Source organism: Rhipicephalus microplus, unplaced genomic scaffold (genome assembly GCF_043290135.1).
Source record: "Rhipicephalus microplus isolate Deutch F79 unplaced genomic scaffold, USDA_Rmic scaffold_13, whole genome shotgun sequence".
Lineage (NCBI taxonomy): Eukaryota > Metazoa > Arthropoda > Arachnida > Ixodida > Ixodidae > Rhipicephalus > Rhipicephalus microplus.
Genome location: NW_027464586.1, coordinates 30386187 through 30411183, shown reverse-complemented (window position 1 = coordinate 30411183; position 24997 = coordinate 30386187). Strand labels below are relative to the sequence as shown.

At 43.3% G+C, this 24997-nt stretch overlaps 1 protein-coding gene across 3 annotated transcripts in view; it reads right to left on the bottom strand.

Moving 5' to 3' along the window:
* Positions 1-1522: 1522 nt before the first annotated feature.
* Gat (sodium- and chloride-dependent GABA transporter) overlaps positions 1523-24997 on the bottom strand; it is an 879924-nt gene continuing 856449 nt past the window's right edge. Inside the window, exons 10-12 of one of the 3 annotated variants that reach the window (XM_037414907.2) lie at positions 22073-22173; positions 20411-20578; positions 1523-8705 (exon numbers count right to left, since the gene is read on the bottom strand). In XM_037414907.2, coding sequence (XP_037270804.1) covers positions 8610-8705; positions 20411-20578; positions 22073-22173 — 365 coding nt within the window. In that variant the 3' untranslated portion in view covers positions 1523-8609. Of the gene's footprint in view, positions 8706-8862; positions 9486-20410; positions 20579-22072; positions 22174-24997 lie in introns of those variants that run through there. The other 2 variants (XM_075882688.1, XM_075882687.1) reach the window with 2 other exon arrangements.

Here is a 24997-nt window from a genome sequence, read left to right as displayed (position 1 = left end):
CGAGCGCGTAACGTGGAGAAAAACTAACGAAGACACACACAAACGCGTACTACGAACTGAAATTGAATCGAAAAGCTGTGGCAAATATATAATGACCTATAAAAGTTTTGTAACCACGTACGAAATGAGCAAACCACACTACAGGCATAACAAAACCAATAAAAATATTTCTGCCACACCTTCCTAAGGTCCACTGCTGCTAACATAGCATGTCGCAACCCGTCTCGCATGAGTAAACCGTCAATAGCTCTGTTCGTTAAGGAGCTTGCGTTTTCGGACAGTGGCAGATGCTGTAGGATTTCAGAAATTGCTGTGATGAAAAGTGGGCTTTGGTAAAGTGGGCCACTTATACTTTTGGTCGGTGTTGTTATGCTGGAATAGGGGTGTGCTTTTATCGTATGTGTTTACGAAGTGTTTACCTGTCAATATTTATTTGCTATAGATTTCCGAATAAACGCTCAATTATTCAATTTAGAGAGGACACGGCGACTGCCTGAGGGGCAGCATGCCTAAATCGCCAGTGATTTTGCGCAGGTTCTGCCGTGGTTTATCGCCGTTCTGCCGACAGCAATCAACTGGATAGAACTGGAATTCTTCGGTGGGCCTCAGCATAGAAATGACACGGTGGACCATCAACTTGACAACGCCTACCCTGCTGGAGTGACGTCACCCCTGAACAGTCTACAAAAGGAGCAACCCTTCTGCAATCTTTTCAAAGGGCACGCCGACTGTCTGAGGGACAGCATATTTAAATCGCCACGGCTTTTTGCACAGGTTAGCTCATTAAGCAATTTGGCTGGTTATTGTATGCGTTGCCAGGCATTGTAGTAAATGCAAGCAATCTTTGCTGATTCGAAAAATTTCTGGACATGTATTTGAGTGATGGAGCTGCCAGACGATTAACCTGCACGTTTCCTTGGTCTGAGTTTCTTTGTTTTTTTGCTCTCAGCTGTGTTTATAATGCGTATGCAGGCATTGCCGTAAGTGCAGACAGTGTTTGCCTATTTGAAGTGTGTTACACATGTACTAATTGATTGCACTACTACCTCACATAGATGTATATTGGTTGTTTTGTATTTGTTTGTACCCTCCCTGTAAGAGCCCTCAAGAGAGGGCTGACAGTATTATGAAATAAATAAATAAATTAGTCATTCTCATGTTACATTCTAGCATTTCAAGCGATAGAAAACAATTCCGTTTTTAAGGTGATTTCATGCCGGCAAATAAATGGATTACTGTAGTTAGTCCAGAAGGTAATCCTAGTGATACACAGTGGAGATTGAATTCACTTTTTGACACTAGTATTGGGTCAACTTTGTCACTTGGTGCATTCAAGGCTTCTCGTATCTCCACCGAACCGGAGGCCTTCTTGCAGTCTGCTTATGTATGCCTTGTGTTTTGAATGCCAGCATTTCACAAAATCTCCAGCTTTTACAGTGTTTTTCAATAAAACGAGAATCACTTCACCATGACGACCTCTTGCCTCGAAGTGAATTTCTTGGTTACTACAGGAAACCATATCTTTAGGAGTTTGCTATTTATTGATGGAATTTATCAGAGAAGAAATTGTAACAGTTCACGAGTACACACTATGATACTGTGAGTTCAACCTTAGATGAGCAAAATGTTATTGTTAGAAGCAAATGATCTACACATACTGCCAAGACCAATCAAATCGTGTAACACAAAACGCATATAAAATAACAAATGCTGAAAAAAAAAACATTTCTCTTGACTTACTCAATGAGCACGTCGCCAAACCTACCTTGAGTGGTAGCTCGGGGAGCTTGGTAAAACAACGAATATATATATATATATAGATATATATATATATATATATATATATATAACAAAAAAGTGATGGTGGGTCCGGGTAAGATTATCCGCAGCGGAGAAGATGCACGTACGAAGTGATTTTATTCACGTTTTGGCCGCGGGTCCGGCCTTCATCAAAATACAGTGTATGGCATGAGTGCTGTTTATATACATAAGTATATCAATAAGATAAAAATATGAACACTGGCAGGAAAGTCGATATATGGGCATATATAAATGCAAGTCACACAAATTGAAGGGCACATGATACACGTGTGAAAAGATATCGTTTCAATGCGTGAGCACGTGGCGAGCACGTTGTTTACCATTAAAAGTTAAAATGCATAGAAGATAAAACGCATAACATGAAGAGTAGTCCGACCGGTAATAGCAAGATGAAAAAAAGAAAAAAATGAAATAATAACAAAAATAAGGAGCTATATAAAAGACGTTATGAAGCTGCTACGTAAGCAACCAATACAGACAATGTAGTGCGACTTGCTGATTAAAGAAGAGATAAGACGGGCAGGGTGATACAGGTTATACAGATAGGCAACTGAATTTTCGTACGTTTTCATTCAGAGCAGACGCGACGGCGTCGAACCTATAGATGAAGAATAATTCACGGGCTTCTCTATTATAATTTGTGTGGAAACCAGATTCTAGTAATGTGACCTGTAGATTTTCAAAAGAGTGGTCAGGGAGGCACACGTGTCTTGATTTGGGCAAGAGGGGCAAGGTGTTAGCATGATATTTATGGTTGTTAAAACGATGTCTAAAAGGCCCTTCTGTTCCACCAATGAACTGTATTTCGCATAGCGCGCACTCTATCATGTATATCATGTTCTTAGAGTGGCAGTCAAGATTGCCTTTCATTTTTAAGGAAAAGTTGGAACCAGTGCAGGCGACTTGTTGGCATGTGCGCATGTACGGGCATACTTTGCATCGCGGTTTTGGGCTAGAATGACACCCGTTCGTGAAAGGACTGTCTGCTTTCGATGATGATGTTCATGAGACTATGTCTCGAGTATTTTCAGTTTTGCGATACACTGCTTTAGGTGGTACGGCAAAAATGGTTCTTAGGCGTTCACTTTGCATTAGAATATTGTGGTGCTTTCTTAGAACTTTGCCAACTCGTGGAACTGACGCAAAATGAGTAAGGGCTAAGTTTATCTGTGGTGTGGGAGTCGAGTTTTTAGCAGAGCACAACAGCGTTCTACGAATATGCATGCCGGCACGTTTTATCGCGTCATCAATGATTTGCGGTGGATGTTTTTGTTTGAATAGAGCATCCTTTAGTGTTCTGCAATTTTTTTGAAACTCTGATTGCTCTGAGCAGATTCTTTTGAAGCGTAAGGCCTGGCTGTAAGGAATGCTAGTTTTGCAATGTTTCACGTGGCTACTATCAAAGTGCAAATACTGTTGCCGGTCTGTAGGCTTCCTGTATAGAGCAGTGCATAGCCTATCATTTACAATCGAAATGCTTACATCAAGAAAACTAAGCGTTGATGTGGAATAGGTATGAGAAAATGATATTGATGGATGGGCATCTATAAAGTCAGATATGAAGGAAAGCAACTCCTGTTCACCATGTGGCCAAATAAGGAAAATATCATAAATGTAACGTTTATAATAAAAAGGTTTCAGCGTGCGGGTTTGAAAAAATTCACTTTCAAGTTGGCCCATGAATATACTGGCGTAGTTGCCGCTAACTTGGACATAACTTTGAAATTGAAAGTTATTTAGCTCTAAAATGAGCCTGAGCAATACTGCTAATGTGTTTCTGTCGAAAAGTTTATCCGGTGATGCTGCTCATAGGACCTGGCGACTGCGGCTATTCCAACTACATGCGGAATGTTCGTGTAACACGCTACGTAACACGCTACGTCTAGTGTGACCAAAAAATAACTTTGAGGAATATAGAGATCAATTATACCAGAAACAAAGTCAGTAGTGTCCCTTACGTAAGACGGAAGTGATGCTGGGATACTACTGATCAGAGAATCCACATAACTGGACAATTTTTCTGTGACAGTACCAATACCTAAATAATGGGATGGCCGCGGTGTTTTATTTTGTGTACTTTAGGCAAAAGGTAAAAACGACCGGGAACTGGACTTAGGGGAATAAGAGAGTTCATCACATTGTCAGGCACCCTTTTGTTTTCTAGAAGATTTAGCAAACTGCTTTGCACAAGAGATTTAAATTGTTCAGTGGGGTCGTGATCCAGACGCTTGTAAAAACTCGTGTCTGCTAGCTGTCTTTGGGCCTCTGCTTTGTAATCAAACTTATTCATTACAACAGCCCCACCTTTGTCCGCAGGCTTGATGAAGATGTCGTTGCGAGAGGACAAGGCATTTAGCGCTTTCATTTCACTGGTGGATAGGTTATGGCGAAACAGCGTTTGCTTTCGATACGACTGTAGTACTTCTCATTGTACAGCTTTGATATACATATGTAAGCATCTGTCTCGCTGTGAAGGAGGTACCCAACGTATTCCAGAAGGTAATGCGCTTGCGGAACCAATTTGGCCGGTCATGAAAAATTCGCGCAAGCGTAAGTTATGCGTTTTATCTTTTATGCGTTTTATCTTTTATTTGTAAACAACGTGTTCGCCACGTGCTCGCGCATGGAAACAATATCTTTTCACACATGTATCAGGTGCCCTTCAAATCGTGTGACTTTCATTTATATATGCCCATATATCGCCTTTCATGCCGGTTTTCATATTTTTGTCTTATTGATATGCGCAAGTATATAAACAGCACTCATGCCATACACTGCATTCTGATGAAGGCCGGACCCATGGCCGAAACGTCAATAAAATCACTTTGTACGTGCGTCTTCTTTCCTGCGGATATATATATATATATACTGTTGACAATGACAATACCAAAAAGCATCGTCACATCGTGAACGATAAGAACGTGCATGGTCTGGAAAGTTGGGTGTCCGAGCTGTATGTGCTCTTTTCATGCGCTGCACTTTTTCTTGCACTATTAATAATGGTTCTATGCTACATAGTAAAAGCTCGGTAATAAGAACTTGATGGAAACTATAAGCTTTTTTTATAGAAGCAGCGTTTCACTTAGAAGGCGCGCGCTACAATGAACGGACATCGCGTCACACTTACGAGCAGTACCCCAGAATCAATTTTTGGACTCGTCCTCTGAATTAGGTGATGCTATATTTTTGTGACACATGATTTGTTAAATTAGGTTGTGGAGCTTTAAGACAGAATAGAATCCTTAATTTATCTGTTACTGATATGCCAGAAACAACAAACAACGACATTTATGTAAGGAACAAGCTCTAACGTCGAATTGATATGACGCTATAAATGATCCACAAAACTTTGAGTTACGTGACGCAGATCACGCAATCAAAATTAAAAGTAGTCTGTACTTAAGCGTTTGCTAGTACATCTGTCGTGACAACTCTATGAGCATCGTCTGCAGCTTGGAGAAAACCTCAAGCATCGTACGAATTTTCAAGTGCTGAGAAATGTCGCAGTTTTGTTGTCTTGCATCTCTAGTTCATTTCGTTTACTTTGATTTTTAAAGGTTACTACGAGGAGAGATAAAAAGTAGGGGCTCCCAGTTTAATCAGCTGGTACCGACAAGTTCCAAGTATGCAAAGTTTTCATCCATAAAAGTGCACAGGTTTGCGCTGGAACTGAAGTGACAGTACGAATCAACCCTGTTCGAATTAACGAGTTTTTACTGCATAGAGATGTTTCTCTCTCGTGCCAGGGATACTCGCTATGTAATAAGCGTTTTCTAACCTTGCTATATTAGCGCATCTGAAGAGGAGCTATAAAGAAATTTCGCGATAACTGTGCACGTGTCGAAAGCCAGAAACTGAAATAAAAACGAGGTTACTTGTTGGATCTAAATGGAGGACGAAGAACATTAATAAAATGCGGCCTTTATTATATGAAACATTAAAGCTGAGTGCAAACACGTTTTAACATCTCTGAACTGAGCGTATGATTGAAATACAACATGTTGGGCCGAGCGGTTGGTGTAGAGAACATAACTATTATTTGGCGAAATCTACATCCTCATGCGCAAAGTCTTCTTTTAGTTCAGGCACCGCAGACTAAGCTGCTTCCTTCAATTATGTTTGCCTGCAGCCTTATCTCTATGTAATGAGTGTTTTCAACATAGCAAGGACATAACTGAGTAATTTAGCTGGCGTAAGCTTTATAAGGTACCTTTGCGGATGCAAAGAGCACTGCCTCAGGCCGTAATAATAATTGTCATTCCGCTGGTATTGCCGATAGTGCTGTTTCCAGAGATTGACTGAGCTGTGAATTATGGCATTACAGAAAATTACATAGTATTTCCGACAAAAGTTCTTAGCATGCCTGCAGTGACAGTGACCGGCCTGTGAGGAACTGCTCCTGAACATACTGTGTAATTTTTTGTATTGATAAGCAGTCATTGTAGCACAGTATAAGAGCTCGTTAATTCGTATAATACAGAGCTGTTAAAAGTGGATTCAGCGCCAGAAGTGCATACAAAGTGCGCAGAAAGCAGAGAACAAATGCATCAGATGGGAAATACCTACACGACACGAACACGCGGGACGAGCGCTCGTCTTCCATGTTCGGGCCGTCTTTCTGCGCTGCTTTGAGTGTGCATTTGTACCAACTTGCCCAACTTTTTTATTCTGTTGAGTTAACAAATGTCCTGCACGAATAAACTCTCAATCTTTTGATGACTACACAAAGCCTGGTCTTGTTTTGCATAAGAGACGTGTAAAAGCCACAATTATTGTCATCCTACAATTTCGTGGTCCATTGAACCATGGCGCCAGACTCCGCTGTTTAATTGGCCTGATATGTGCTTTGTACCTATTCCTTAGTGTGAATTGTGCACGTGAAGATATGTGTCGTTGGTTAAAGGGCTTTAGAATGATACATCACAAAGCAGCAAATGAGTTTCGTGGAATTTGCCAGCTGTGGCTCAAAGCCCTTCTTCGTACACCATGTTTGACTTCGGTGACATTGCGCGTGCGTTGCAGCGAATAAACACAGCAGCTGAGTGCCACACCCGCACGCTTGAGTTGACTAAGTAATGAAAATGGTGATGAGGTTGTTCACGAAGGCCATTTATGCTCTTTCGCGTAGAGCCCTCTTGTCACGTTTCGCGCTTGGCGCGCCTAGAGGATCATCCGAAATAACCGTATTGTCGTCAAATGTGACCGAATAAGCAATAGTGTGATGACATTAGGCAAAGCATATGCTGCCCGGCACCAAGAGGCATGCACGAAACGTCCTGTTTTCCGAAATAATGACGGTCAAATGAACGAGGTTTTATAGCAATATTACGAGTCTTGGTAGCAGGCTTCGCTTTATCCATCAGTGCAATGATACTTAGAACCAGTACCAGGCACCTGTTTGTTTTTGTTGAAGAATATTGCGCAGGTTTATTTTCATCAAAAAGTACCTATAAGTAAAGGAAAAACTGCCGGCAGAATGATTACGCCCATGATCTATACACGAATTTATGATCACTAGAGTGCTGCAGTTGTTCGAGCACATTCCCATCTTATGTAGCGTGGACAACGTGCCCAATGATCTGAATCTGTACAGCACATTGACTATATGAGATGGATTGCGCGATGTGACTGGGCAAGAGATATTTCAAAACACCAAAACTCAGATTACATTTTCATACATGAGTGTATAACAGGACAGAGCACTCTTGGATCTTTCGTGTTGGTCTGATACCATACAGAAGGGAAGAAACTCATTAAGCACACATACATTCATAGACAGCCTAGCAACACCAGGTGGCATAAAAATAACTTCACGATCAGCTATTAGAGACATTGAGGCATCCTCAGTAGGTCTGCAGGCGCAGGCTCCTGTTGAAAATGGCTGGAAGCATGCGTCTGAAGAGCTGCTGTGGAAGCTCAATTGAATGTGTCTAATGAGAGCACCTAAATTGTCTTACACATGACACACAATATGCGCACACGCTACAAAGTCTTCAAATGGTTCAGTTCTTATACGAAGTCGCAGAGTGGGTCCGCTTGACTCTATAGTGCAGTTGTCTGCACAGTGCCTCTCAGCGGCGACGAAGACGCCTTGTTTTTGGCAACAAAGTCACTCAGTGAGGCCAAATGCTAAGTAGATGAGGACTAAAAGAGGACGCCAATCAACGAATCTTCTAGCCCTGGCCTAGTTAGTGCCGCCCCTTGTGTCTTCTGGTAATAAATCGACTAGCTCCGACATATCGCCGTGATATAAAACTGTTTCTTGACTGCAGACACAAGAAAGTTCAATTTTACAGCACGTACTCAAGAAAGGTTAGAATCAAGTAGTATCCGCTCACTTTCAGGTGTCCGCTAGGAGCAGAAATCGCGAATAGCTGATAGCCCCGGCATATTTTAATTGCAAACTTAGAGTTTTAAAAAGCTCAGCGCTACATTTTACGGCATTGCCTTTTCCACATTCCGACAGGCAGAACTGTTAAACCCGCGCATTTCTTATCTGGTACCTAATAATACAGTGACAAGGTGGTTAACAAAAATGCTACATTTTAAGTAATTCGAGTCATTGCAGCCAAGCACTGTAAATGTTGAAAAGAACTCCAATATTGAAACGGGTACAAGCCATGACAGCTTCGAGCTTCTGAATCTGTACGGAGCATAATTTCCAAGTGGTCCGTTCAGAGGCTGACCATCAGCGTAACGCCGCCGTCGTCGGGGCTTGGTTCGGTGGGGCTCGAAAAATGCAGACGTCATCGGACGAAGGAATGTTCGTACGGACGCCGAGAGGCCACTCAGACGGTGGTGGCTGAAATGCGCCTCTCTCGATGTTTCCGGGCACGAATCTCGGTTGCAATGTCCACATCCGGGCGGAACAGCTCCTTGCAGCGCTGCGAAAACGGTCCCACTCAGTCTCACGAATGAAGTTATGCGTGTAAAGGACTAACAATGTAGCGCTTTCTATAAATGCGCAAAAAAAAAAAACTAATCTCGCTCTACCCTTCTATTACTTCTACTCTTACATAAGTTCATCAGAAGAAAGGACTGTAGCTGGAGTTTCATGCTTTATTGTGTTAAATGCATAAGTGATGAAAAGTAAAACACTGTCCCAGTTCTTGTTATGATGCGACATACACAGACGCCATGTTCGGGAGAGTTCCGCTAGTTCGTTCTGTTTGACCGCTTGTATGATTATGATATCATGTAGAGTGCCGAAACCTTGAAATGCTGACACGAAACATTTCCGCCACCACGTCTGCAGTGACGTGTCGTCTACGGACACTGACTACAATTTTACGAGGTCCATGTCATGGAATCACAAAACATAACATGAAGACGCATCGGCTGCAGTTGCCGATGGTCTAGAAGTTGTCTAGCAGTAGCGTGGTAAATAGTCGGTTCACACGACCACTGAACGATTTCCATTGGAAGACCGGAAAAAGAGCAAAAAATCAATCCTGACTTGCCAGATTCGAGTTATAGAGGGCGGCATAGAATGTAGTCGCCCCGAAGGAGCTCTTGTAGGGCGCTCGTAAAGTTGACACGCGTCGCAGCTGGAAACGTAGTTTTTTGTCGTCAGGTGCATTTCTGGCCAGCAGAACCTTTCTTAAAGACAGCAAACAAGTTTTCGCTGTGCCTAGATGGCTGGATGTTGGATCATCATGCATAGCCTGCAAGGCACAAGTGTTAAGATTCTTAGGAACCACCAGAAGATATTGTGATCTAGTGTTGGTGTAGTTCTTTGGTATCTTTAGTAGTATTGCATCTGTACTTCACTCCCACACCGCCTAAAGAAAGTGGGAGCGTGGTGCACATGCAATATTTTCTTTTCTGGTGGCAACCCTTTAGGCAGCGTTCGCGCGGAGGCGGTGGAAAGTATATGGTGATAACTTCTTAAGCAAGGCAAGGATATTTACCAGGTCAAGCACAGGGCCAAGGAGGTCGATTGCGCCGTCACTGTGGCGTACGACATTCAGCTTTCGTGTGAGAAGCGTTAGGTTGGCCGGACGGGACATTGTGGTATTATTAGGATTATGAATGACAGAGCTTCTCTAAAGCGACAACCATGCCCTAACCATTCCTTGAATTGTAGTGAATGCGGCTGCGCAACCTCGTTCAGCGATACGACAGTAAAAGCCAATTTCGGGGACAGGATAGCATGGGAAATCGAAGAAGCGTAGCTTATCAAAAAAATAGGTGATTCATATGTCGCAAAACCCACGGTTGTGTTCCTTGCCACTGGGGTAGATTTTCTGGAAGTGCCTCAATAACACAATCTTTCTGCTCATGTAATCGTTTCTTCGACATGTGTTCACGTAACCACTCATGTCTGTTTGTTCCAATAAATTCTCAATTGTTAGTGTGCACTTTATCCAGCTGTCTTCTTTTTGTACTTCTATTTATCGCGTACCTCAGTGAAGATGAGCTGATTGCGCCGTGTTGTAGAGTTGACTGGGAAGCGGATGAGTGATGGCGTCGTCAACCCGCTTGTCCTGTCGCTGCAGCTCTTCACGCACTATTGCCCGGACAGTAACGGCCAAGTTGGTGGGAGGTTTCTTGTTGACGCTGGCGACCATCGTCACAGTTGCCAGCCTACCGAATTTCAGGGCAACACGACGAGTCTCAACTTCTCAAACGTGCTGCAGTGAAGTCGGACGTTCGAGAAGAAGGTGAGATAACTGCTTTCCATCAGACATTTGTAAATGTCTTCTGCTACACTCTTCAGGAGGTGTCACTCTGTTTTCTTCGAACATCTGCAGAATAATAATCTTACAATGCTTCCGAACCTCCAGTATATAGGTGGTGCACGTGTCACCCGCAGTCTAAGCTCTTTGAGTGAGGTCCCCTCTGCACTTTTCTTTACCGAGTTGGAGTCACTGAAGGGCTTCTTCAGTTCTTGAACAAAAAGATCCTTAAAGGCTCTTCGTTGTATTTTCACCACATCAGGGCCGTTTTCATGAGAAACATTGCGACGTTTTCCAATTGGTTGATGGGCTACCTTTGGTTCCACCAGCTCACTCCTTTGTAATGCGTTAGTCAGGCATGCACATCTCCTGGCTTTCCTGCGAACGGGTAGGGTTCAATCTAGTAATGAGTATTTACAGCCGGCGTTGGCGCGTGGTTGAAGTAGTTACGTTTTGAGCTTCGCTCTGGGCCATAGCGATTGTTGTTGTCGGGGGCAGACCTGCAAGACGGCGGTTCTGGTGAAGTTGGAACAGCTGTGGTTTCGTGGTACGTTGACGTGGTGTACTCCACGCTTGCGCCTCTCTGCTACGTCTATGAGAGGGGTTTATTCAGAGGCGATGTAACGGTTGACCCAAAGGTGCATAAATAACGCACTCCGGATACTTTTTTTGTTTGTGTGCGTCTGATGAATCACAACTCCAGGAGATTGCCCAAGATGTAGTTTAAAATTGAGTAGATAATTTGAACGATAGTGAATAATTAATAATGAATAAATAAAAAGGGAAGAATGGGTAATATATATATAAATCCAAGTTCACTGTGCAATTTTGCTTGTAGGGCCGACAGCGTAAATTACCTGACACTCTGAAATTTGTTGGATACTAAACCTTCTCAAAAACATATGTATATTGCTTTTGGAGTATATGTTGAAGTAAAAAATTCCATGAAATACGTTCAGAAGCTTCATTGTATTGGCAAACAGCATAAAAAAAACCCTTGACAATGTCCCAAACCTGAGACACGAAAGCTTAAAAAAATTTATTTAGTCCTATATTCAAAAACGGAGTAACAAGTACTCGTACTCTAACATATGCGTATCTGCGGCAGGTGAAAAGTAATGTTCAATATCTCCGATATCCCCGCAGCTTTCAGAGAGGGGCGATATCAACAGACCAGCCTCCTGGTTGATCGGTTGATTGATTTTTATGTGGGATTTAACGTCCCGAAACCACCATATGAGTATGACACGCGGTAGTGGAGGGCTCCGGATATTTTTACCACCTAGGTTTCTTTAACCTGCACCCAAATCTGATTACACAGAGCAGCCCTCTGTAAAGGAAAATTCGGTGGGGGCACACGGCGCACAATTCTGGTGACCATAACTTCTCCTTGCCGAGGCTGAGTCCACTGAGCCTTCCACGCAAAATATAGATGCTGATATTCTGTCCATATTGTTGCGGCTTGCACCCTCTCAGAGCAAAAGGCTAGGTTTATAAGGCTGATTGCTGTTATATATTCTATTTCTGAAAGAACCTTCACTATTGGGCCCTGAAGTGATGCTCACGCTAAGAAATCGGCCATTTCATTCAACTGCAGTGTACAGTGACCTGGCACCCATAATGACTTCAGGCGCACTTCAGCGGAGGTGGACCTAACCGGCGTAACGTCTTTACGGCTCGTGAGTTATGTGAAGCTGTTAAAGCTGTACAATCTGAAGGGGAGTCGGCACTTATGACCGCACTAGTCGCGCCGGGCGTAAGTTTTCACATAGCCATAATAATTGCCAGCTGTTCTGCTTCAAAAATACGTGTGAAGTCTGGGAGCCTAACGGTACACGACCAGCCGAACGATTCTGAGACGATTACCACTCCTGCCCCTTCAACATTCACAGAAGCATGCGTGGCTATCGTGTTTTGTGTTTGCGCATACAAAAGGTAATCGTTTAACCTGTTGTGTAAAAAGTGGCAGGGCTGAAATTAAGATTTTGGGGGAAAATTTCATCATATTCTATCATAACAGTCCGACTTGTGCTATCAGTGCAATTACCCCCCGCCCCCGTAACGTTCACACTTAGTTTCCAGTTTCTTTTGTAAAAAATTATTTGCGGACTGCAAAACCTGGCCCCATGATCGAGAAAGAAGGAATCTAGTTCATTGATAAAGCATATTTTGTTCTTCATAGCAGTAAACTGTAAATTTTTAGAAATGTTTGTACAGTTAATTGTTGGCAGGTAAGCTTCCTGGCCAATGATATTAGAAAGTCATAGTTTACCGGGCTTAGCGGGATTACGAGTTGACCGGGATACCGGGATCTAAGTGCGCATGCGCAGTAACACATATGACCCGTACCACTCACCATACGCACGCTATTTTTCAGATTTAACGTTACCATGTCAGCGCTGTTTACGTAGTGTGCGTAAAACATGGTGACGGTTTCGGACGCCCGCTTTTAAGTGATTTTGGAGTGGTTCTTAGAAGATTCACTTAGTTGGCAGCAAAATGCTGTGTAGAATGACTTTGCTTGCCTTCAATTAGCTTTGATGACCGATTATTACGGATAAGTTAGCACAGTTTTTCCGAGAACTTTCCATTTAGAATCTCTAACCCTAACTAGAAAATCGATGTGAACAAACTGGCAACATAAATGGTTTTGCGTTTGGTGCATAATTCATATTTATTTAGTTTTATCATTACTAAAAAACTTCCCATAATGCTTCGCGCGGTGACGAAGGCCAACATTCTTGTTTTCTCTCACTTTTCGCTCTTTTTAACTCAGTAACCCTCCAATAGGTAGTGCCACAGTCCCCACTGGGGTACCTAAGTCACGTAAACGCTATCCCGCTAAATTATAAGTCGCGGTCCGCAATGAGCGTTTGTGGTTCGGTAACGCTATTCCCTTAACTTCCCCTATCACGCAAACGGTAAAATATAACTGTCTAGTATTAGCTGCAAGCCTAAAGAGACCAGACATAGGCGCAGTGCTACTGCTCCAAGCAAACCAGCAGCTTAGCGTTAGAAGGGCAAGAGTGGGGGCTAGTTGGTTGAACATTGTTGAGACTCACACCGCGCTGGAATTAAACACACAAATAAAAGACACACTGAAGCACAGGTAGGACACACACGAGCGCGAACTAACAACTGTTTATTCGATGGAAATGTGACACACACATATATATGTTGAAAGGAGAGAAAAAGAAGATAAAAAGAAAGAGCGTGAACATGCGCACTGCCCACCAAGATAAAGCGCCCATCAGTGCTAATCAAATCCAGCCTTGTCAACTATCTAAAATGTCTACGTAAAAAAGTATATTCATTGTTTGATAAATGAATAGATGGCACACTAACACATTTGTCCTCACCAAACCTGCGCATCATGAAAGCTTCAATGATTTCTCTTTCCCTTTTGTCTTCTGATCTGGATAAAACAATGGTCTTTTCAAAGTTCGGCTTACAATGACACTTCATGCAATGGGTAGCTAAGTTACTGGGGTGACTGATTTGCTTGCAGTTATAATCATGCTCGCGTAAACGTGAGTTAAGGCACCTACCAGTTTGCCCAACGTACCAATTTCCGCAAGGCAAAGGAGTACCATATACAACATTTGTTTCACATGGAACAAATTTGTTAACATGCCTAACCGAACATATGTGGTTGTTCCCTTGGTTGCCGCTGTTTACTTGGTGACAAAGCGAAATTAATTTGTGAGGTGCCGTAAAGGTCATGGGTATGCCATGCCTACTTGCAATTTTTTTCAGTCCATGCGAAATGCCGTGAACGTAAGGCATAACAATAGGCCTCTCCTCTGGCTTCTCTTTTATTCCTACGTTCGTGTTGTGCGTGCTGCCGATGGTTTTTAAAAGCCTCTCGGCCAAGGCTGTGATTAAGGCATCAGGGTAATCACTGTCCCTAAGTCTATCAATCTGCTTCATCAAACTACGTGCAACCATGTGGTCACACGACTTTTGGCAGCTGTTTAACATGCACGCATATGCAACACTTCTTTTCACAAGCTTGGAGTGACCCGAGCTGTAGCTTAACAAACTTTTATCACCTCTAACGTCATATTCCCAGCACATGTGTCCCTCACCTTGCGAAATCATGATGTCTAAAAACTTTATGCCAGAACTTGTGGGCAACTCGTAAGTGAAATCAAGACCACGAAATGTTGTTTTAAACATCGCGACAAAAACTTCGGGTTTTATGTTGGCACATTTCGACCTAGGGAAACATAATAAAAAATCATCAACGTAGCGGAAACATGCCACAACGCCGTACCCTTGCAATCGGGGTTGCAATTCACGATCTCCTTTCGCCATGTACAAATTCGATAAGATCGGCGCCAAGCACGAGCCGATGCAGATACCGTCGTTCTGAACAAAAATGGATCCATTGAATTCCACGTACAATGACTGAAGGTAAAGGCGCAGCAAATCCAAAAAACTACGAACACTAATCCCACACTCATTTTGAAATCTAACAACCCCGTAAGTGTCAATGCCTTCCTGCACCGTAGTAATGGCCTCAGTTTGTGGGATGTTGTAGTACATGTCCTTGACGTCTATAGATATGCACGTCACTGATTGTCCCTTCTTTAGGAATTCAATAATACCGTTTGAGTTGCTCACCCCAAAAGGGTCTTCCACTGCGATGAGTTCCAACATTCCTTTGAGAAATCTAGCTACAATGTGCTGCCAAGTACCTTTATCTTCCACGATCATCCGGAAGGGATTGTCTTGCTTGTGCGTTTTGGTAGTGAAGAAGGGTCTCAATGTGGTCCCGTTGCAACCCTTAAGGTCCTTTTCCAGCTTCTGTAGTCCCAGTCGCTTACACAAGCTAACGGCTTTTTTGTGAACATTCTGCAACGATGCGCCATCGAGATCCACTATTGAGAAGTTCTTTTCAACCGCTTCTCTAGCCTTAACCAGGTGTCGGTCTACCGCCATAACTACAAATCTTCCCGTCTTGTCCGACAATTGTAGCGTCAAATTTTGGTCTTTTAAAAATTTTACCACGTTTTTCACATTCTCGCCTCTCGGTCTGCGCAAAGGGTGTTTGTTGACACACTTGATGCCCTCTACAATGCAAGCATTCTTCACATCTTCTGGAACCCTGCGTGCCTCGCGCTCGTGTGTGTCCTACCTGTGCTTCAGTGTGTCTTTTATTTGTGTGTTTAATTCCAGCGCGGTGTGAGTCTCAACAAAGCTTAGCGTTATAAGCAGCAGCATTAGAAAATAATACACATTTGAATTCGAATGTTCGGCGCAAGTACATCTTGTATAACATTACAATGGTGGCCCTACCTACACCACCTTTGCGATTACTTATTCTGCGTAACAAGCCTTACGCCCGTTGTGCCTTAGCGGCTATGTACTTTCTATGGTGTTATGCTGTTAGGGTTTTCGTCATATATGCCCAAATATTTGGGTGAGTCTACTTGTGGAATAGGTGCCTGCTTGCTTGCAATAAGATTTCCTGAACGTCCTGCTCTTCTCTCACCTCCTTGTTCCTTGCTGCAAAAATGCACATACCCAAATTACGTATGCGGTGTTGTGATCAGCCTCCCTGGCATGGCGCCGCTTGGACGTGAGACGATTCTGGGACAGCGCTCCCAGAGGTGAACCACAAGTGACGATGAAACGCAAGCGGTACTTGCAATCTTGCAGTGCAGCCGTCTCCCCTTGTAGAATGGTTTGAAGCTACCCGACTGACTAACGGCCTAAGAAGGGTTGTTTGCAGTCAAAATGGCTTATAAAGGGTGGTTATCTCTGAGCGGCTTTGTTCGTTGGAGTGCGGCGGACAATAAATCCAAGTGACTGAAGTACGTGTTTGGATGTTTTGTCACGTTCTACGTGGCACTTCCATGCCACATTTTCCCCATTTTCCAGAAATTGTGGCCTGCCCACCACCACACACTAATCGCTGCAACAGACTACGGAGTTGATTTCTACGTAGCCCTCAACATCGCGGTGTGCTGTGTCGTGCACGTGGTGTTTTGTGCAGCGTTTTCTCTCTAAGCATGGAATGAACTTGGCGGGCCTCTCCTCGCTTTCCCTGTGTTGAGAACGAGGCAATGTTTCACTCGGCCATGTCGGGTGCGGAGTTGAAGAGAACTATTTGACTGGACCATCTTGAATTTCATTGTTTTTCTTGTAAAAGGTCTTGGGAAGACGTGGATTTTAAAACACGACGCTCGAAGCACACGACCGAAAACATTGTAGTATCACGCTACCTTGAACCTGTATATAACGTAAATAAACGCCCCTGTCAACCACACCGGCTCCTCTGCTCGACATCTCTATGGGACTTTGGCTTGCTGCGGTCTTAAGGGAAGACCCCCGGCTACATGAGCATTAGCAATATAAGCAAGCTCACTGAAGCGCACTGAGCCCCGCTGCGGTGGTTTAAGGTACTCGGCTGCCGATATGGAGGTCGCGGGCGGGATGGAATCCCGGCTACATTCTTCATGAAGTCTAAAATGCTGTAGGCCCGTGTGCTCAGATTTTGTGCGACCCCAGGTGGTCTAAGTTTACGGAACTCTCCACTACGGTGTGTCTCGCAATTATGGGGTGGTTTTGGGACGTTAAACCCCACATATCAATCATCATGAAGGGCATTGACGTTACCAAAAGCCTTTTTTCTTGGGAAGTGAACTGGAAGAGCCTTTTATGTTATTACGCTTTGAAATAATTATTAACTTGTTTCGTGCATACACGAGACAGGTTATTACACGTGTCTTTTCCTGTCTCGTGCATACACCAGACCCGAAAAGTAAACGTAGAGACGAGTAGACAGGAACGGGCGCTCAGTACCTAGTGATCTTATTTTACGATAGAACTGTGAGCAATATGCAGATCCTACGTCCCAAACTCAGCTGCAGACAGTTCGCAAAGCTACTTATTCCGAAACACTAAAGCGCGTTTCAACAAAGCAATTGAATTGGGCACTCCAGCGTACATACTGACGCATGAATGACACAATCTGTGCCCTTCATTTTGATGTAGAACGCCTCCAAGAGTTCACGTGGAACCATTTCACTGCTGTATTCTAGAACTTTCAGCCTAGCAAACAAAGGCACACAGCTACCCAGCCACAGATAGATATCGCATAGCATTGGTGGTACACGCAAACCAGTGCATATCCTGCATTTTTGCAAATACGTCTCGCCATCAAAGTACACGACGGTGGAGCCTAAACAAAATTCTAAGAGCAACATAATGTTCTGAACAGTTACGCCAGCTCTGTTTTGAAACAGTACTTCTTCCTTTTTTCATACATTCCTTCACCGCAATGAGCAGTTCCTTATGTGTAACAGTCTAAAGCAAATGCATCACATCGACCGAGAAAGGTACCCCACCAAATCTTTGTTACGCGCAAGATCTATCGCTTGAAGTGAATTTTTTTGTAGCGAAATAGTCCTCAGTGTCAAAACCACCTATATACTTTACCAGGCACCAGCTTAGATGCAGCTACCAAGACGTTTTCTCTCTTACAAATACTCATCCTGTGTTTACAAATACTCATCCTGTGATCTCATCCTGTGTTTTTGCCGTAAAAAATATCGAAACGGAACTATCTTCGTCGTCGAAAATAAGCTTAGTCAATCCTTTCAACTCAAGCTGACTGCATCTAGCCATCTAGCTGCAACTTACGTCTTCGTCTTTGTCAGCCTGACTTTCACGGCAACAAACTTTTTGGAGATGGCCAAAGCGTCTTTTTGTTTGAAGCAGTCCGATGACATTACAACAAACATTCCTTCCTTATCGCCTTCAAGAAAACGCAAACTGTTTTTTCTGAAGAACTGTACATATCAAGGGGGGCTGTTTGATTTTCCCCGTCAATTACGACGTCGAGTACTTCCCCCCATCTAAAGATTTGCGTCGTGACGATCGCGAAATTGTTGATGTATCTCGCATCAAGGCTTATGACCCCACTACAATACCAACGTCTTAAGTCACCAGGGTGGCTCTGTTATTTACCGGGGGCTATCTAGTGAAGAGACGACGACGAAGAAGAACACGAGCAAGCTAGCTAACCTCAGTGTTCAATTGAAACAATTGAACATTTCTTTTTATTCTGTCGTCGGTACTCTTATCAGAGAAAAAGATTTTTAGTAGCCCCATCACAAAAGCTAGGAATACAAGTAAATCTACCAGTACATTTATCACTTGGTGGGACTTCATGTGGTTACTGCCACAGGGATATATGCTCAACTGTGTTCGATTACATCAATGCATCTAAAAGATTACCGTGCTAGTGAACCATAACCTTTTTGAGGTCTATAGTTTACAATTCGTAGCGATGTCTGTCAAGAACAAGAGATGGTTTGACCGCTTGTTCAGCAAACATTTTTCTTTATTGGCAGTATTATCTCTAAAGTAAGTTTTCAGATTGGCTTTAATTTCATTTTAGTTCCATTTAAGTATCCTGCCACCCGGTTCTTAGCTCATCCCCCTCTGTGAGTAAGCGCCATCAATCTGAGGTCATCAGCATCAGCATCAGTGTCAGTAGCAGCCCTGGTCAAGAGTGCACGCTCGCCCGGCTTTTGCATGCTTGACGTCGGCCGCTCATCGACACTCTGTCCTTTATGTTTCTCGACTTTCTGGAAAGTTTCGCATTGATAAATACGTCACGTTAATATTATTATAATAATAGTACTATTATTATTACTATTATTATTGAGCAGTATTTCTCGCGCATTATGCGGCAAAATTCAGATGTGCCTGAATACTTTCGGGCCTAGTTTTAGTGAGCGGAAGGTTTGAATGACTTCTTTGTTGTGCAAAGCCCTTCCATTTGGCTAGGCCTCTTGCTTTTTGTTGTCAGTGTTGATGAAAGCCGGTTGTAGCTGCAGTATATTTATTGCTGGCAAGCTTTTTTGTTACGTGTTAGTTAGACCTTCTTATGCTCTGATGCTTAAGCAAACAACATTTCGTCTGACTGAGATTTCAGAGCCTGCCGTCCAGCTGTATCTGCTCCAATATTAGGTTTTGCTTGTCGCTTCCAATTAAACGTAAGCATAGACGGCCCAGCCGGCACACAATTTATGACGAGACTGAGTGGTCCAGTATTGTTGGCGCAGCCTTACAGGGACCGATGTGATCATGTTCTAGCAGAAATAAAAAAAACATGAAATCTAGTCACAGATAGCAGCGTTGTTTTCGCATTGTGGTAAAGATTTATATTTCAAATCATACATAAAAGTAACAAATGCCATTACGTGGCGCAGCCTCGCGGAAGAAAGTTGAAGCTTGGTTATGAAGTATCCAGTCGATCTATTTTATGTGTGTAGTCGCGTAGCGTGATGCTTTCATGCACGGGAGTCCTCAGAATCAAAGTATGTATGTTAATATCCAGCCGCACTCAATCGTGTGCTGCTTACGACGTAAAATTAGTTCCGTGGTGAGAAGTGGCGCTGCGATCGCGGCCGCCAGTGGACTAGTCGGGCCGCACCACATGCGCAGTAAACTACCACGCAAAAACACGAACCACTCTGTTTGCAGAATTTCAGTATACGACCTCATAAACGTTGTAGATAGAACCCTTTAACTACAAATGTGTCGTGACTTTTTACAGTTTGCCGATCCGTTATAAGGCTCACTGACCGGTACACGATAAAAATTGGTTGTCGGTTCCGTTGAATGTCCGCCTAGAGGCGGGGTACCACTGTAACAACTGACAGCTGACAATAAAGATGATTTTTCAGGAGAATGGAGGCATTGACACGAACAAGACGTGGCAGGTTCGGAATGCCCTGCAAGACACGGCCAGGTTTCGGTGCATTTGGCCACATTACTATCGTTAGGGCCACTTGCGCCTTAATGATAATTAATTATTAAGTGCTGACTATACCAAGGCTGATCCCGGTGACACGCATACATGCTTACAGATGTGCAAAACATGACATGCCCACCGTGCGTATGTCTCCCGGTGTGACGATGAACTTGTAGATGGCGTAACCAGGAATGCACAGCATGGTCGAAAGGGCAAGGATCCATCCAACGAGCTGGCCCCACCATGGATACACGTAGTCGATGTATTTCAACGGTCGATACTGCACCAGGCTGAACACGAATACTCCCTGCATGTGCATTCCACGAAGTGATAGCTTTCAGTATTCTTCATACATTTTTTTATAACAACGACCCGTCGTAAATAATCACAACGCACCCGAAAAAGCGACAGCCATCGCGCGAAGACCGTCCACATCAGGCTAGCAATGGTGTACAACGGAAGGTCATTGGAGATCTGGCTGGTGCAGAAGGTATCATATTTTTTAAGTAATTTGTTAAATAGTGATCACTTATCAAATTGTTACAGCAAGAAAAGCACCTGTACCAAATGTACCGAACGTTTTTCTCGCTCAATGGCAGATTTAAAAAAAATAAAACAGTACCCTTCTTCTAATAAACGGAGGTTCCCGTGTTTTGATTTCAGAAGAGAGGAAAATCTTCATCCATATACAAAGTAGCATGCCAGCGATATACAGACGCCGGCAAAAATCTGTTTTTCTTATGAACAGTATTTCTCTCTCTCTATTTGGAATATTGCGTAAAAATGAAAACTTGGTGTTGGCTTCATTTTGTGAGAACACAACGAAAAATGGCAATAAAAGAAAAGTGTGGCCACCTAGTGCCAAGAAAAAAATTGACAAATCCCACGTACAGTGGAAATCGATGATATCCAAGCAATAAATGAGCGAGGTTGATATGTCACTCTAAAAACAGCATAACGTTACGAGGCAGACGTAAATTTTATGGTACATGACTTTCATGTCATGATTACCATGCTTGCGCCTGGCATTTGTGTTCGTCGTGCATTCACGTCACGTAATACCAAGTTTGGTACATGTGAAGCAGGCGAAATAACGGTGAGCATATCATGAGTGGGGTATGTAGTCATGTACTTATATGACACGTATGCCACATTTATCGTCGTCTTCGTCATCTATTCACGTCACGTAGCAACAAATTTGGTATATGTGAAGGTAGTGAAACGAACGCGAGCACTCCATGAGCGTGGCGTGTAGTCCTGACTTACATAACATGCATGCCATAATTTTCACGTTAGGGTCTGTCACTTATGTTCATCACGCAGTCATGTCATACCATACCAGTTTTGCAAAATGTCATGTGAACTAAACCACCACAAGAGCAGCAAGACCATGAAATGTAAATCATGATATTCGTGACATACATGTCATTACTTTCATGTTATGACTAGTCAGTCATGCTCATCATACAGTAATGTTAGGGCATGGTAATTGCTTCCTTTTTTCTTTCTTTGCGAAAAAAAATCTTTAGTTCAAGATTAAGTGTTGAGAAAATATTTCCGTATAAAGGCTTCTCTTCGTCAGGGCCCTGACGGGAACTAGACCCTTTGCCGAATTGTCGGCTTCAGCGACATTTTATTTTTGGGGGTTTCTCTTCAATAATCCTAGCGTTTTATGTAGCGCAGCTCATTGAAACGATGACTACATAGTGCTGAATCGCTTTGCCAGATCCTTAGTTTTGTCTAGTTTCAACATTATTTTTGTTTCACAAAAATTTACCTTACAAAGCTTACAAAGACTTACAAAGCAGACGCATGGTGTCAAGAAAACCCAGCAGAACTTCCACCACATGCATGGTCGGTAGCCAATCATGTCTTCTAAGTTATTATAGTAGCGTGCCGCACCTGCAAAAGAGAGTTGAAAACGTGCGTTGTAAGAACAGATACAGGGACAGTTTTTAACACGAGAAGCATAATTAATTACCAACACTTGTGAATACGAGTAGCGAAGTCACATATCCCTTTGATGTTCGTAAAACGCAGCCGCCTCTCATTTTATTCCTGTTTGCTGTTGCGAATGTAATTACCAGTAAACATGTAGCTTAAAAATAATAAAACAGCTGAGTGAGAATGGAACTTGGCGAGATATTTTACTGGCGAGATCTGGATGCGATATTAAGAGAGAAAATCCTTTTTGACTTCAAGACGCTGTTGTGATTATAAAGTTGCGGCTGCGACAGACCTTTTTCAAGCACACAAGCGCCGGTTGTGCAAGCGCTCATGGTAAAAGTGTGTACGCCGCAGCAGCCGCCGCAACGAGCGCGCGGGCTTGACACTTCAACTTCTATTGTTCATGTGAAAGCGCTCCTCATATCAAGTAAACTTAGCAGGGTGTGACATGTTCATGCATGATTCAGCCCCTAACCTCAGTGCTTAGCAGCGATGGCCTGTCTAGGATTTCCACCTGTAGAAGCGCCTTCGGAGCAAAGAAAAAAAATATTATTTTTAGCCTAAACGGTGCAGGAGTGTCCTCAATTTACCGATGCATTAGGAATCAATGTCCATTGCCCCTATCCACGAGTAAATTGCATAGCTGCGTTACATCATAAGTGGCTACTGGCGAGCTACAGAGAAAGGACAAGTATCGAAAATACGATTAAATCATGCGCTCGTTTTGTCAGCAGTCTCTACGATATACAAAGCACAGTGTTCCTCATATAGTTGACAAGAAACCCGAGTATAAGTAACGTTGTTATAAAATTTATATCGGTAACGACTCAGTTTTTTTTTCTGCCAGTTTTGTGGAAGATAATAATTATTGCTTTCAAAAGGCTTATTACTTAATAAACATAATAAAACAACACGCAAACATATTAAAAATTGCCAATTGAATATATAGCCCGTCTGTTATTCTGCGTAAATTCACTGTAACCACTTTTCATGTTGTATCGACAGCTTCGATTGCGCTGCTTTCCAAATAATCTATCGGCGTAACGCCATTGCAAGGCAGCCAATTTATGACGATGTTTTGTATTAAAGGTGTAGTTCTATTATTAAGTGTCAAAAGTGTAGGCAGGCAGGCCGACAGGCACGCACGCACGCACGCACGCACGCACGCACGCACGCACACACACACACACACACACACACACACACACACACACACATATATATATATATATATATATATATATATATATATATATATATATATATATATATATATATATATATAAATTGTTACACAAGGTAAGGTAACTTAATGGGGGGTTAATGGGCCCTGAGTCCGCGATCACAGTATAATGATGATGATCTCCCCCGCCATGGCTCGTACTCACTCCGGGGAATCGCATTGGAGGCAACGTCGTCTTCATTCTCTATTCGCGCTTCCCTCGTTTTTCCTGGTAATGATACCCCGTATCATTCCTCCTGTCTCAGACGAAGCCCTCTGGCCGAGTCATTCTTGCATCCTTCGTGTAAACGGCTTCAGGCGGGCAACATGTGTCATCGATGCGCGGCAGTGGATAGACGTCTTTCTTGGTAACAGAATTCAGTCGGCGGTATTCAACGCAAAATATCCACGTACCATCCTTCTTCCTCACTAGAATGACGGGAGCAGCCAACGGACTTGCAAATTCCTGTATTATTCCCTTTTGCAGGATTTCTTGGGCTTGCTCGTTGATGATCTTGCGCTCCGATGGTGCCACTCGGTAAGGTTTCTGCCTAATGGAATGCGCCGACTCGGTGTGGATCTGGTGACGTATCCGGGACGCTGGGATTAGGACCTTTGGCTATGTTTAGAAAAATCGGACACTTTCGAGTGCTTAGATAGAACATCGAGCAGAGTATGATGTTCGCTTTGGGCAAGTGACTTGCTGACCATTTGTAGCAATTGGGCATCTTCTGAACCTTTTAAGCCTACATCTTCTGAACCTTCTAAGCCTACATGTTCATTTTGGCTTGTAGCACCAACAAGCGCAACCAGCGTCGTACATGATTCGGGTCCAAGCATTGCAAGTTTCATGCCACCTGGCAGAATTGCAGGCTCCATGGAACTGTTCATTGTCCACACACCTGTCCGTCCATCAACGGCTGACACTATACAATGGGGAATGAGAATGTTCTTTTTCAGGCATGCGAAAGGAATCGGTTCGAGCGTGGCGTCAAATGTGCCACAGTTGTTGCTGGAACATGTCACGGGAACACACACAGCAGAAAATACAGGAACGACTGTGTCCTCGGAGACGAAAAAGATGCATTCCTCCGGACAGGAATTTTCCAAGAGCGCCATTTGGAAAGTACAGTGTATAGAAAGATGCCCACTTCTGCAGTCTACAGTTGCCCCACACTCACACAAGAAGTCAATACCCAAGATAACGTCATGTGTACACCGCGGAATAACCGCAAACACTGTGCAAAACACCTTGCCACACAGCGAGACGTCCACAGTAAAATATCCCACCAGACACAACACGTCACCACTTACACCACGAAATGTCACCCCACGGTTCAGGCAAAACATCACTTTTGGCGCTAGCAGGTTCTTAAAATTTACGCTCATCACCGAGACTGTCGCGCCTGTATCCACAAGTGCCATAGTAGTCACTCCATCGACAACTACATGAACTTTCTTCTTCAACATGAACGCTGACGGGGGTACATCTGTAGATATCACCTGTGGTCTCGCGGCCTCACCCTCACTGGCCGCACCGACTAGTTTTCCGGCGGC